This window comes from Sycon ciliatum, chromosome 2 (genome assembly GCF_964019385.1).
Source record: "Sycon ciliatum chromosome 2, ocSycCili1.1, whole genome shotgun sequence".
In the NCBI taxonomy this organism is placed as follows: domain Eukaryota; kingdom Metazoa; phylum Porifera; class Calcarea; order Leucosolenida; family Sycettidae; genus Sycon; species Sycon ciliatum.
This window is the reverse complement of record NC_088644.1, coordinates 10,234,309-10,248,294: the sequence shown is the minus strand read 5'-3', so window position 1 is coordinate 10,248,294 and position 13,986 is coordinate 10,234,309. Positions and strand designations below refer to the sequence as shown.

The 13,986-nt window shown below is 48.8% G+C and overlaps 1 protein-coding gene across 1 annotated transcript; it reads right to left on the bottom strand.

Annotated features, from left to right (window-relative positions):
• Window positions 1-3,459: 3,459 nt before the first annotated feature.
• Window positions 3,460-13,468, bottom strand: LOC135808610 (serine/threonine-protein kinase A-Raf-like). Its single transcript, XM_065321825.1, has 9 exons — window positions 12,259-13,468; window positions 10,496-10,708; window positions 10,044-10,260; window positions 9,239-9,347; window positions 8,627-8,723; window positions 7,561-7,695; window positions 7,083-7,253; window positions 5,918-6,052; window positions 3,460-5,015 (listed from the first exon to the last, which is right to left on the bottom strand). Exons 1-9 carry the CDS (start codon window positions 12,907-12,909, stop codon window positions 4,548-4,550), a joined length of 2,196 nt encoding a protein of 731 aa, XP_065177897.1. The 5' UTR covers window positions 12,910-13,468; the 3' UTR covers window positions 3,460-4,547.
• Between the last annotated feature and the right edge of the window lie 518 nt (window positions 13,469-13,986).

The following is a 13,986-nucleotide window of genomic DNA, read 5'->3' as shown; positions in this document are numbered from 1 at the left end:
TCTGTAGTGCATTGAGATTTTGTTGATCGAACATGAAATGAATACACAGACAAAGCCAGGCCAAGTACATGGCGAGATGTCGCCAGAAGAACGTCTTCAGGTAGAGAGCGTATTGCACCCACTGTCTAGTCGATTTTGTGGATCGCACATGAAATGGATACACAGACAAAGCAGGCCAAGTATATGAGAGAGTGGACGATGTGCAGATCGACACGGCCTGCGGGTACTTCATTAAAGTTACCCGTGACATAACTAGGATAAAAGTTAATCACTGCAAAAACATTGCCAAGTATGTGAGCACTTTGGACTTGACAGAAGAGTGCACGGGCGACGTTGACAAAACATACGGCGGTGACTGTCACTATCATGACAGCAGGGCACATCGCACGCAGCATCGCAGATCGTGTCGAATTGCGTATCATAATATTGCAAAATTGCTCCTGTGCATGCAAGTGGATTTCATTGCACTTCTCAGTTTGGGAAATGCTCGATTATGACAATTCTGCGTGTGAGTGCACTAGCCCTGAACAGACATGTAGGTGAACCGTTTGTGGTGTCTCATAGCCTACCTCACGACCTTCTGCTTTCTTTCTTCATCACTTGTATCTTGCAGGTATATCATCCCGTGACGACCACATTGAAGTCTGAATTTGAAGTGTGAAGATGCTTCAGCAACCACATCGTACTTTCCCATTGCTTTCACTGTGCTTCTACTGTGCATGTGTGTAACTTGTGGGGTAAACATGTGATGACATTGTATGCTGGCGACACGGTCAGATGTTCATGCGTCTAACGTACACCTGCATGTTATGCATTGAAAAGGGTTTGCCACTTGCGATCCTGGGACGAGTAACAGGTCCGCTTTGTCCTGTGTGGGCTGTATCAGATTGCTGTTCACTTCTCTATCTGTTGGATATGTGACTTTCTGCAAGTTTCTGGTGTATGATGGCCACGTCCTTGCTTGTCACTTTGTATGATAATCCCGTGACGACCACATTGAAGTCTGAATTTGAAGTGTGAAGATGCTTCAGCAACCACATCGTACTTTTCCATTGCTTTCATTGTGCTTCTACTGTGCATGTGTGTAACTTGTGGGGTAAACATGTGATGACATTGTATGCTGGCGACACGGTCAGATGTTCATGCGTCTAACGTACACCTGCATGTTATGCATTGAAAAGGGTTTGCCACTTGCGATCCTGGGACGAGTATCAGGTCCGCTTTGTCCTGTGTGGGCTGTATCAGATTGCTGTTCACTTCTCTATTTGTTGGATATGTGACTTTCTGCAGGTTTCTGGTGTATGATGGCCACGTCCTTGCTTGTCACTTTGTATGATATTACATTCTGTATTCGCTGCTTCCATGGCATGGTCTGCAAACTGCAATCATTGGGCAAATGTCATGTTTGCTATGTTGTGCTTTGGCCGTCAGCTTGTCTACACGCTGTAGTTGAATTATTTTTGTTTCACAACTGACTTCCTCAAGTACGGTGGCCACTGCTTTGCATGGCATTATACATGAAGAATTTCCTGTTTGTGTCGTGTGCATGTGCGTATGTGTGCGTGGCCACGTGTGTGTGCCGTGTGCATACACATGTTTGTGTAGTTGGGGTGGGGAGGGAACGGAAAAAGAGCTGAAATTATCCATATAAAAATCGCTCTGTGAGCGGTTCTGAAAAACCTTTACTGGTACTGCCCCGTCGTAAAAGTAAGAAATTAGAACTGGCCCATTGTCCCCCCAAATGCGAACTGATCCACCTAAATCGCGAATGACGGGACCCGAACGCACCAGTAGCACGACGTTCCTACCTGTGGATGCAGATGGGGACGTTGGTCCGGACCTATGGCCATGTACTGTACTAGCGGAAGGCTTCCCTATCAAAATAATAAATTCTACTGCTACTACTGGTGTTACTCTATCTGTCCCTCCAGGAACTTGCGATTCCGCGGCCGCGTTGTTTTCCGCGATTTGAACAAAAGTCCGTGATATCCGCGATATTTGAAAAATCATCCGCGTTATTGTAGAAAACTGTCCTTGATACTTGAACACCGCGATATTTCGAAAAGCAACCGCGATATTGGGGTCTTTCTTCGATGTTCTTTAGTTCTTCAAGCTCGTCAGTAGTTTACTTGTGAGATCGACACCAGAATGTCGAAGTTTCTGGGCAAATCAGCGGCTGACAAGTCACGAAATAAGGCTCGCGTCGAGTGTTGTCCTAGGATGGAGGAAAGCTGTCTTGCAGTTGAACGCAGTCAGCGCAGCACACGTACGTTCTGCTTTGTCATGCATGATTTATGCTGTACGACTCGTACATCGTACACCACTACAGTACAAGTACCAAAATCGGCCGCAATTTCCGCAATTTTACCACAATAATCCCGCAATATTTGACAAAATCCGCAATATTCCCCGCAATTTGTGGCATTTTACCTCGCAACTTTTTCCGCGATATTTCCGAAATGTCTCCGCAAGTTTCTGGAGGGACAGCTCTATGATAATTGCCGTGATCCTGTGCCCTCCCGACCTCGTGCTACTGGTGCGTTCGGGTCCCGTCATTCGCGATTTAGGTGGATCAGTTCGCATTTGGGGGGACAATGGGCCAGTTCTAATTTCTTACTTTTACGACGGGGCAGTACCAGTAAAGGTTTTTCAGAACCGCTCACAGAGCGATTTTTATATGGATATTGTACGTATGTGCGTGTGATTCACGTAATAATATATGCTGTCAAAAAGACGCGTCGAGCTCGCGCGAGGTGCAGCCGGTGAGGAAAGCACAAGCATGCAGGTACAGGTCTCGTACTGACTGTGTAGAGCAGGGAGTAGTACAATACCATATATGGTATTGTACTACTCCCTGGTGTAGAGCAGGGAAATGTATTGTACTACTCCCTGGTTCAGTCAGTTCACCATAATACTGCCGGCCTGCATCATGAAGCTGTCATTATCATCGGGTCATGTTGTCACTGTTTCTGTGCGTGAGCACGCGTGTATGTGTACGTGTCAACTGAGTCTGTGTGCGTGGCCGTCACTGCGCGCACCTTCTAGACTGCGCGCGTGTGTGTTTGAGGCAGACTTGCACACTAACTCCCCGGGCCTTGCGACTCGACAGGCCAAGGATGTAGTTGTAGGTACAGTACAGACAGTACACATGATGTACTGCATTGGGTAGTAACCGTGGCTGTACAGCTCATGTACCCGCACATCCTGTGTAAACAAATCCTGTGTATCTGTACGTAAGCTGGACAATGAGATGACGAGCTTATGAAAAACGTTGAGAAACATCAAGATGGCCGGCTGAAATGGCTACCTTCAAGGTAAGTTCATGGTGCCAATACTCCGGCATAGTCTACTGACGGAGCCGCTCGGCGCAGAGGCTCGAAGAGGATTGTGTGTGTGTGTGTGGGGGGGGGGGGGAGGAGGATGAAGCCACAGAACACGCAGCACAGGAGAACTGGCAGGTCGGAGATGGTGCTCTGTGTCACAGATGCACTGAGACTGTATTACGATTACGAGCACACACGGCAATACATCGTTGAAACAGACGAACAAAACTGCGCCCTACTTGGGTAGTGCTGGTAACTCCAGTCACGGGGGTTCTCAGGTTGAGAAACTAGCAATGTAGCAATAGATTCCGGCGGGAAATAGTGGACAGCTTTATCAGGAAATGATCCTGGGAAAAAAATGGTTAATTGGTTCTGGTTCGGAAATGCAGCGGCAACGCAGTTATGGTGAAAGTTACGCATGATCTTGACACGGCAAGGCACAGTCAGAGAAAATACTGAGTCCAATAGTGATATAATGTACCAGGAGTAGATGGACATGCACATCCAGACATGTGCGTGCACATGCGCGCCTGCACACACACACACAACGTGACACACACACACATGCGCGCGTGCGCACATTGAATTCATAATTATTATCAAGTCGAGAGAGGGAGGCAGTGGGACTGAGATCCTGTCCACTGATCGAGTGACTGACCAGGGTGACTAACAAGCTGGTGTCTGCTCTCCAGCATGCATGGGGTAACCGTTTACAGTGTGTTTGGGTTCTTGCTAGACTGGTCCATAAGACCGACCGACTGTAGGGCAGCAGTTTAGCTTTGCACATGTAGACAAACTGACATATCACCATCACCATAGACAAGTATAGCTGGTCAGTAGTGCTTCACACGAATCAGTTAGAACAGGAATCTCACTTGTCTAGTGCTAGACCGAGCAGAAGCTACAACGCCAGGAACAGCGATCAGACATCTGCTTTGGGACCAAGACGTCACAGGAGAGTTCAACCTTGCCGCTTCATTTCTGCACACAGTGGCCCAAACCGACTCACGTCCATGCCAGGCAAAGACAGTTCCCTCCAGCCAGTGTACCGATGAGACACCAGTTACTAGGACAGCTTACCAGTCATTAGGAGCTACGACCAGCGAAAGGGGACTACGATAGTCAGGAGTGCCCTGTCACTTCATTGGTGTCCGTGAGCATGCTGGCCGCATAGCTGCACGCAGTACTAGGTCCAGTAGTGCAGAGTGCATGTAGAGTGTTTCACTAGGACAGATCATGTGGCAAGCTCGGCAGGCTGTTGCAGCGGAACAGCCTTGGCTTACGCTGGGAGTCTAGGGCCTTCCGTAGTGTTAGGTCAATCTCTTTGAATAGAGGACGATTATCACGGTCAAATTCTACGCAGCTCTGAAACAGAGCCTTGAACGCCTTGGGTGCCTTGTTATACGTCTTGTCATTAGGATCCAGTTGAATGCGTCTTTGGCCAGAGCCGATCATCCACATGAGCATATCCCGGTTGCGGAGGTCAGGGAAAGGCAGGGACAGCGTGATCAGCTCATAGCAAATGATGCCAAACGCATACACGTCGCTCTTCTCCGTGTACGGGTCGCTCACTTTCATCTTGATCACTTCCGGGGACATCCAGAGCAGGCTTCCCAGCGGCTGCTGTCCTACGTTGGGCATGCTACTCGGTCTGAGCGCATTGTGCATGGCACTCAAGCCAAAGTCTGCAATCTACAGCACAGCACAGCACAGGAGAGAACATACCATCTTGAGTTCTCTTCCATTTCATTACATTGGACAACAGCAGGGCGTGCAACCTGAAGGCAGAAAGTGTGGTTGCGCATTGTACCATTATGGGCATCATTGCAGTTTATCTAATTTTAGCAGCAACAAATTCAGGAACTGCTCGGCATCATCATGGACTCGGGTAAGGTAACCATGGGTCATGCAAACGGTTACCGGAATGCTGCACATCGCAAGGTAACCATTGGGTCATGCAAACGGTTACCGGAATGCTGCACATCGCAAGGTAGCCATGGCCAGTCATGCAAACGGTTACCGGAATGCTGCACATCGCAAGGTAGCCATTGGGTCGTGCAAACGGTTGCCGGAATGCTGCACATCGCAAGGTAGCCATTGGGTCGTGCAAACGGTTACCGGAATGCTGCACATCGCAAGGTAGCCATTGGGTCATGCAAATGGTTACCGGAATGCTGCACATCGCAAGGTAGCCATGGGTAATGCAAACGGTTACCGGAATGCTGCACATCGCAAGGTAGCCATTGGGTCATGCAAACGGTTACCGGAATGCTGCACATCGCAAGGTAGCCATGGGTAATGCAAACGGTTACCGGAATGCTGCACATCGCAAGGTAGCCATTGGGTCGTCCAAACGGTTACCGGAATGCTGCACATCGCAAGGTAGCCATTGGGTCATGCAAACGGTTACCGGAATGCTGCACATCGCACATTGCAAATCTACATCACCAGTAGAAAACATGCTGTCAACAACCACACAACAAGCACATGCATACCCAATGCATGCGCACATTACAAATTGAAGTACTCGTAAACACAGTCCCCTGGATACAGAATGTCGCTGCACAACGAGCACTGCCGAGGGATCAATTTACCTTGACGTTAATCAGCTCCACCATGTCGAGCTTGTTGTAGTCAAAGTCTGCCTTGTGCTCCAGGAGGACGTTGCCCGACTTCAAATCACGGTGAATGATCTTCCGCGAGTGCAAATAGTCCATGCCTTTCGCGATCTGTGGCAATGGCGAAGCAGAAACCACCATGCATTTGATATGGTATAAGGCATTGGTACAGTCACAAGTCAGAGGGCCGGTCGTACGTTATCCGATCATTTCGGATATCCAAGAATGGGGAGCGCTCAGGCGCGTAGCCCGCAAGGGGCACGGGCAGCATGTGCACCCCCCCCCCCCCCCCCCCCCCTGAACATGTTGACCTACAGCATGCACATAACCATGAATGACATGCACCAGCCATCCTACACATGCATGTATGCGGCCGTGCACCCCCTAAAAGGCGGGACCAGTTATGCTCCTGGTGCACAATTTATCTCTTTGAGCCACGACACTCTTGACTCTGTGTCACATGGTATGGTGGTGCCAAAGCCAGCAAAGAGAAAACAGTATGCTCCGAATATTGATTAGAAACTTGAGGTGTATTGCTTTGTTGCACAAAAATGGCCGCAATGCTATCAACGTGACGATGGATGTTTACACTTTATTTTCATCGGTTTGTACACAAGACAGTAAAATCACACATGCAAAGTGGTAAAATCACACATGCAAAGTGGTAAAATCACACATGCAAAGTGGTAAAATCACACATGCAAAGTGGTACCAGACGCCCAAGAGATTCATCAGTTCATTCATCAGCCATCCAACAAGGCTCCATTCCTAAAGTGGTTGGATACGGGACATTTGACTGTAAAGGTGTTGCTACTCCTTTCTTAATTCGTCGGAAAAGGGACTATCTGCAGTTGCCTACTTCTATGAGGTCACGTGATTACATCCGGCATCCAGGGTTCAATACAAACAGTTGACCCATACTTTCCAATAGTGCTGTCTGTGTCAAGCAAACCGTGCAGTGCGAATCTGGACCGAAGAATTGGGGAGGGGGGGGGAGCCCTGGGCCCTCTACCCCCCCCCCCCCCCCAGGCTAGAACCCTGATCATCAGTTGAGGTGCTTTCTGTGGAGTGGCATGCACATGTGAGGGGGGGGGGGGGGGGGAGGAGGGGGTACACAGTATGCATCCACAAAGCCACTCACTTGGTCAGCGACGGTCAGCGTCTGCTCATTGCTGAGCGTTTTGCCATCGACGTGAAGCACCGAGTACAACGAGGAGCCTTCGCACCACTGCGTCACGATGCACAACGGGTCGAAGATCCAGGCCATGAACAGCAGGACGTGAACGTGACGTGTTTTCATTAAGATCTTGACCTAGAGCACAAGAAACACATATCCGGAATCGGCTGACACCGTTATTTCCCTGCCCGCTGAGCATGAACTGGATGGGGCAGGGAACACACTATTGGCCAGCAGCCGCGGGGGCTCGGTGTTTCACGCAGACTTGGTCGATTGTACATGTAGCTGTACAATCAGATCAGTGTATGTCTGCTAGTAACTTTACAAGTAGCTGAAATATAGTATAGTCAACCTACGACTGGTCATGCCGTGTAAGCCTGGCTTGGTACTAGCAGACTGTTATTCGCACTTTCATACATGATTTGCTACCCGGCAAACGTACCTCATTGGCGAACACTTCACGTAACTCCGGACTTGGCGTCTTCACATTCAGCATCTTCACAGCACATTCTCCGTGGTACTCGGCTTTGTACACGGAGCCGTATGCGCCGGAACCGACCTTATCAAAGAGTTTCACCTGCACCAAACGGGCAAAGGGCACACAGATACGCGCGCGCACGCGCACACACACACACACGCACACCATTATTACGAATGTGGCCAATAGATACAGTGCATACAAAAACCTTTACCAAGCTTATACATACTGGAGTTTGGGAAATGCAATTGCGCACCTTGCAGGCAGCCTATAACAGTGACCACACTGGAAGGCAGTAACAAGCTTTCTCGGGACAAAAATGCCAGAACACTGAGAAAGAGCACAAACTTCAGGCTCTTCAACACCAACGAATTTTCAAAATGTTGCTGTCGAGGAGCCTGAATTTCGTGCTCTTTCTCAGTGCTGAAGACAGTGCTATGTGCACTTTTCAAATGACAAGTGCACAGCAGAGGACTGCTTTGCTTGTGTTTCAGGTGACCAGCAGTGGGCTGGTGGATGTCTGTGATGTCTCTGAATCTCTGGCATGCGAGTATTTTACTCTTGAGAGACGGACAAGAAGAATATTAGGTGGAGAATGTTGACTGTGGGTAAATATTCTGCCGTACTCATCGATACGTACACCGACAAGCCTGCTGACATAATTATAATGTACATCGGCTTTAAGAAGTATACAGACAGACCAACCAACACACAGGCGAACACCCACAGTATACCGACCATGCACCCACCCACCCACCCACACACACACACGCACACACACACACACACACACACACACACACACACACACACACACACACACACACGCACACACACACACACGCACACACACACACACACACACACACACGCACACACACACATACACATTTTTCTACATGCATGTTCATGAAGTTCAAAAGCAGTAATATCCGTAAATTATCGATCAGCTACATGATTGTACTGTCAGACCGTGACAACTATATCAAAGCTATTCCACACTAATCCCCCATGCTCCCAACCCGCTTACCTCACTCATCTGGATCTCCCAATCCGATTCTATTTTCTCGGATGCCAGACCCATATTTGCAATAGTCTGGCGCGTAGTAACCAAATCCATAGTGTTCCTGTATGCACATGATCCGAGCAGATCACCCAAGGAACATTAGGACTATGTTCTCTAAGGAGGAACACAGCTACACTTAGTAACATGAGAATATACACATGTCTCTGTGGGAGCAAGGGAGCATGGCATATAACTGCATGTTTTCGATGCATGCTATTGCAAATGTGACACGGCATAAGGCTATCATTCAAACCAAGCCCTTGGCCGAGCTCTCTTTCCCTGTCTGTCTATCTCTGTTAGTGTCTCTCTGTCTCTCTCTGTGTCTCTCCGTATCTGTCTGCCTCCGTCTATCTCTGCATGTCTGTCTGTCGGTCTGTTCTCTCTCTCTCTCTCTCTCTCTCTCTCTCTCTCTCTCTCTCTCTCTCTCTCTCTCTCTCTCTCTCTCTCTCTCTCTCTCTCTCTCAGGCTCCTGGGATACCAAACTCAGGCCACAATAATGTGTGTACTAAACGGCCACAGAGAGGGGCAGACATCCCAACAGACAGAAGGGTGGGCACGGAATAGACATACACTTACACTACATCATCCTCTGGTTCAGTTTCTTTGGTGAGCGTTTTAGTCGATGCCACCGATGTAGTGCTCTTATTCGCATTGCTTTGCAAGTGTGACGATGCTCGATAATTATCTGAAAATAGACACAAACAGTTCACGAGCTCATTACACTACAGTCTGTGTTCCTCATTACATCATTCACGTGAAAGAGAGGACACAAAAGAACTTTGCACAGGACAGCTTTACTCCACACCCACTGAAGCCGACCACAAACGGGGACAACATGCGATCAGAGAGACAAGCAAGTGTGGATAAGAGATAGGCACTGGTACACACTTTCGTGAGCACACACACATACGCACACACGTAAACCACACACACATGAATGCACCCACTCACGTGCATGCACACATGCACACGGACGCCCGTGCACACGCATTCAGTAAAGTGCAGTGCATAACTCCAGTTCCACTTTGCTTCATTTCAGGGAGGCGGCTCAGTTCTTACAGAAGGATGATCTTGACCGCGTTTGCACACTCTTTGCCTGCAATGGTAGCGGGTGTAGACAGTTGCCTGTATTTTGCTCACATAATATCCATGAAATCATTGTATGCAGTGCTTTACTGAGTCACATACGCAATCAGATGATAAGGCTCAATGCCAACTGGTGCTAGCCCAACTCATAATCCAGTTGTTTGTTTGTTTTCCGTTGGGCTGGGGCTGGCAACTTCCCTGACTACTGAATATGTCATGCACGTGTATGAGGCCAGAATTGTGCAACCCTTAGTATTCATTCATCACACACAGAAATCTTGCAAATTTCTCTCACCTTTGGCCAGTACATCCGGAGTGCCGGAAGATGGCGTGATCGTGGCCATGAGCTCGTCCGTGGCGCTGTTGTCGTGCTTCAGGCTGGGCATGGAGCCAGCTCGGATCAGGCGCTTCTCCGGCTTCGTTGTCTCCGTCGGCTGGTTGTAGACCTTGGTAAGGGTGTCCATGTTGGCGCGGCGTATAGTAACATGCTCGTCATTACCATCTCCTGGGTACTGTGAAGAATAAAATGCAGGGAAAACCCCCTCTGTTCTCGACATGCTAGCAAAAGCCTATGCTTCAGATACTTAACCAAGCACACGCTATGCACAAAGCCAACATTCATTCTGTATGTGTTTTCCTGCATGAAATGACAATCAAACATCTCATGCACTCCAACCCATGACAATAACATCTCCCATCAAGGTATACAGACAAAGCTCATCATTCTATGGGATCCACTGGGCTTACCGCAAAGAGTGCTTGCAACGAGTCATCCATTGGAACTCTGTTAATCAGTTCCGTAGTGCTGAGTTTCGGTGTTTCCAGACTTCCGTTTTCATCCTCATCGTTGTAGCAGTACTTGGTGGCATAGGGCAAGCATTGCTTGTGAACTTTGTACTGGCACGTTTGACACTTCAGTCCAGACCACATGAACTTGCCGCAGTACGAACAGTTGGTGAACTATGCAGGCGAAGCACAAAACCACATAAGACTAGGTATCAGGGTATCTCCCAGAACAAGTAACAGAGCAACTGGCATGTATATGTACAATGAATGAAAGGAAAGTATCATTGGTCGGGGATCTGCTTGGACGCTACTGATCATTGACTAGATATTAATCTGTGTTTGTCCACACAGATTCCGCTGATCAAGCTTTGACCAAACCATTTTCAGTTGACCAACCTCGTTGGATTGGAGGTATAGGATAGTCTCAATAGATGTTATTAATAAGCGTATGGACTGCAGTGGCAGGAAAATCTTCAGTTGGCCAGACCAATTCTACAAAGGGCATACTAAGCGTCGCCCCTCTTGTACTGCATACTGGCGTGTGAAGTTCACCATACCAGCACTGCCTCCCCTCTCCCCCCCCAGTCCAGGCACTGTCGGCACATGCATCACCCTGCCCCATTGCCAAGGAAGCCACTTCAGACATGTATGGATCCATACAGATGTACAGACCCATCGGATTCAATAGCTGAGCGTCGTCATGACTCTAGCCAGTTCTGATGTACATGCAGCCTAGGATAACGTCTATTGCAACAAGGCGTCCATGTACTCAGTTGTATGGTCCCATGGTCCCTCTTCCACCCCAGCGACTATGGTGGCCACATAGTGCTTGAAAGTGATGACGTCAAAACGGCCTGGGAGTAGTAAGTTGACATCAGATTTCTACCGTATTTTCCGGAGTATAGTGCGCACTTTAGATGTGCTATTTTAGGCCCTAAATCGCAGGTGCGCACTATGCTCCGAATATGAAATTCATGTACTTCAATGAAGATTGAAGTGCGCACCCCCAATGAAGATTCGGGGTGCTCATTATACAAAGGTGTGCACCATACTCCGAAAAATACGGTATTTCGGATCCACTAAGGTGTGACTTTGCTATTGCCTCAGTATGTGGGTGCATAGCAACCCACTCATGTCGTATGCAGGTGCGACTTTTCCTTCGCCACCAGTTGTCACCCCGCCCCCACTAGCCAAATCAGTCAGTTTCACTGGCTACATCACCTTGCTGTGAGTAAGGCCGCTTGAAATGTGCTTGGATCCATACAAAAACTGGATCCAGTTGGATCCAGTTTTTGAATTTTTCAAATTGTTGCTATGCCATTGCTATGTTGTGACCTAGCACTTTCAAGCCCTATTGACTTGAAACTAATGATTCAGAATCGCTACCGGTCCATGCCCCCCCCCCCCCCACCACCACACATATGCACGTGCACACACATATGTGCACACGTGTACACACACACACACACACACACACACAAACACGTGTACACACATACGTGCACGCACTTGCGCACAAACACACACGTTTGCACGCATTTACAAGACATGCACAGTCACGTATCACTTGTGCAATTTACATGACTTTGTATATATCCGTACGTGCCCGCATGTTTGCAGCCGTGATTTGCTGCCATCGACCAGCACTACCGGACTATACTTGCACGATTGCTGTGTAGACTATGTCAGAACATCTTCATTGGATACGCCCGTAATCAACTCACCTGCATCTGTCCTTTCTGGACCAACCGGTGGCGGTTTTGGAACGTGGTGTTGTTCTTATCTTCAACAGAGATCTCCTCGCCGTCATAGTCCGCGATGCAGCTCTTCCATTGCAGGGGCCGTTTTTCCGGCACCAAGCGGTACACCAGGCAGTTGTCGGGAGATAAGTTGCGAATCTTCATTGCCTTACCTAGCGCTTCTTCTAAAGACATGTCTGGCTTGCGGATCACCAGCATGGTGCGTTGCCTTTTGGGCAGGAGAATTCGCACATGCCCTTTCTTGATAGGCTCTGGTATGCTGGGCGCGTAGCACTCATTATCCAGGCTGGTCAGAGATGCTGACTGCCTTTCCACCTGCTTTGGGCTGGACAGAGGGGCAGTGCACGACGAGCTCGATGTCATTCGTGAGAAGTCCCCAGTGTGCATCGGTGGCAAAGTGGCCGACGATATCGTATCAAACGCAGCAACGTCCACCGAGCTACTGTCCTTCTTCGATCGGGGTTTCGCGCGGTGCTTGGCAAAGAACGAGGAGGAGGAATCGAGCGAGGCGGAGGCTGATGGGGATTTCGCTCCACCCTTATCCTTGCCTGGCTTATCTTTCATACCCTTGCTATCTTTTCTCAGCGACATACTGGAGGTACGGGCTGTGGCCATTCAGTCAAGGAGGACAGCGCAACGGCCCAGGGAATACAGCTGTGTGAACTGGTCTGAAATTGCTGAAGAAATTCAAACCGGGCTAGCGCAGGTGCAACTCGAGGTCAAAAATATATATGCCGCTCATTTCAAAGCACCAAACGGACTGCAACAGGTACAGGACTAGGATATTGGCAGGATTTTCCTCAGCAAGGAGGACGCTACCGACGAAACCGCTGGCGTGAAGTGCTTCACGCTAGCTCGCTAGCTCGCTCTGTCCAGTTATCCAGCCGATCCGTGGTAATATCAGCAAGGAACAGCGAGGCAGCGGATGAATGGAGGTCAGTCACCACGCACACAACTCTACTCTAGGGATCACAACTGGCTCAGTGGCTGTCAAGCACACAAATAATTTTCGTCAGCCGCTTCATCGCGATTAGATCGGAGCTGGAGGCATGTGCAACAGGAACGGAGTCACAAGAAAAAAATGATTAGTGGACAGCGCAGGAAACACTGCATGCTATAGCTCAGAATCAGAGATTAGTGCTTGTTGAATGTAGTGGCATATCTACAGGGATTGGTTAGCTGTAACCCTGTATTGCTGTAACAGTGTAAAGTGGCTACTTTCTCTCCTGAAACTAGTTACTTTTTTTTACATGTACATGTGCATGTGACTCTTGTGAGGCTCGTTCTTCCGCAGCGCGGGCACGGGCTACACTACAGACTACAGGCAGGCATGGCACAAAGACAAGTAACGACTTCACGTCTAACGACGTAGTCATGATTATGATGATAGCCTCTAGCTTTATTTATTCTAGGACAGTAGGAGCAGATTGTGACTGTCTTGGCTCTGACCATGTCGACTTCCGCGGCGTGTATCTGTATGCGGCCGAAGTCCAGACACGCAGTGCAGTGCAGTACATGTGTACGTGTATGTATGCTACTTTTGCCCCTTTTTAGATGGTTGACTCCATCAGTCGGAAGGAGCCGATCTCGTGCATGGTGGTTGATGTAGTGTGACTGGCATGCAAGTACAGTATTGCGTAGGATTTACTATCGCTAAGCGTTACTCTGCTCTGTCAGCATGGTCAGTGGTCC

Excerpts from the sequence above, each read along its gene's own strand:
- LOC135808610 (XM_065321825.1), bottom strand. The coding sequence starts at position 12,909 with ATGGCCACAGCCCGTACCTCCAGTATGTCGCTGAGAAAAGATAGCAAG. Across the intron at positions 7,696-8,626 it reads GGGAGATCCAGATGAGTGAG|GTGAAACTCTTTGATAAGGT; the intron begins GTAAGCGGGTTG and ends CGTTTGGTGCAG. Across the intron at positions 5,016-5,917 it reads TGGAGCTGATTAACGTCAAG|ATTGCAGACTTTGGCTTGAG; the intron begins GTAAATTGATCC and ends GCTGTGCTGTAG.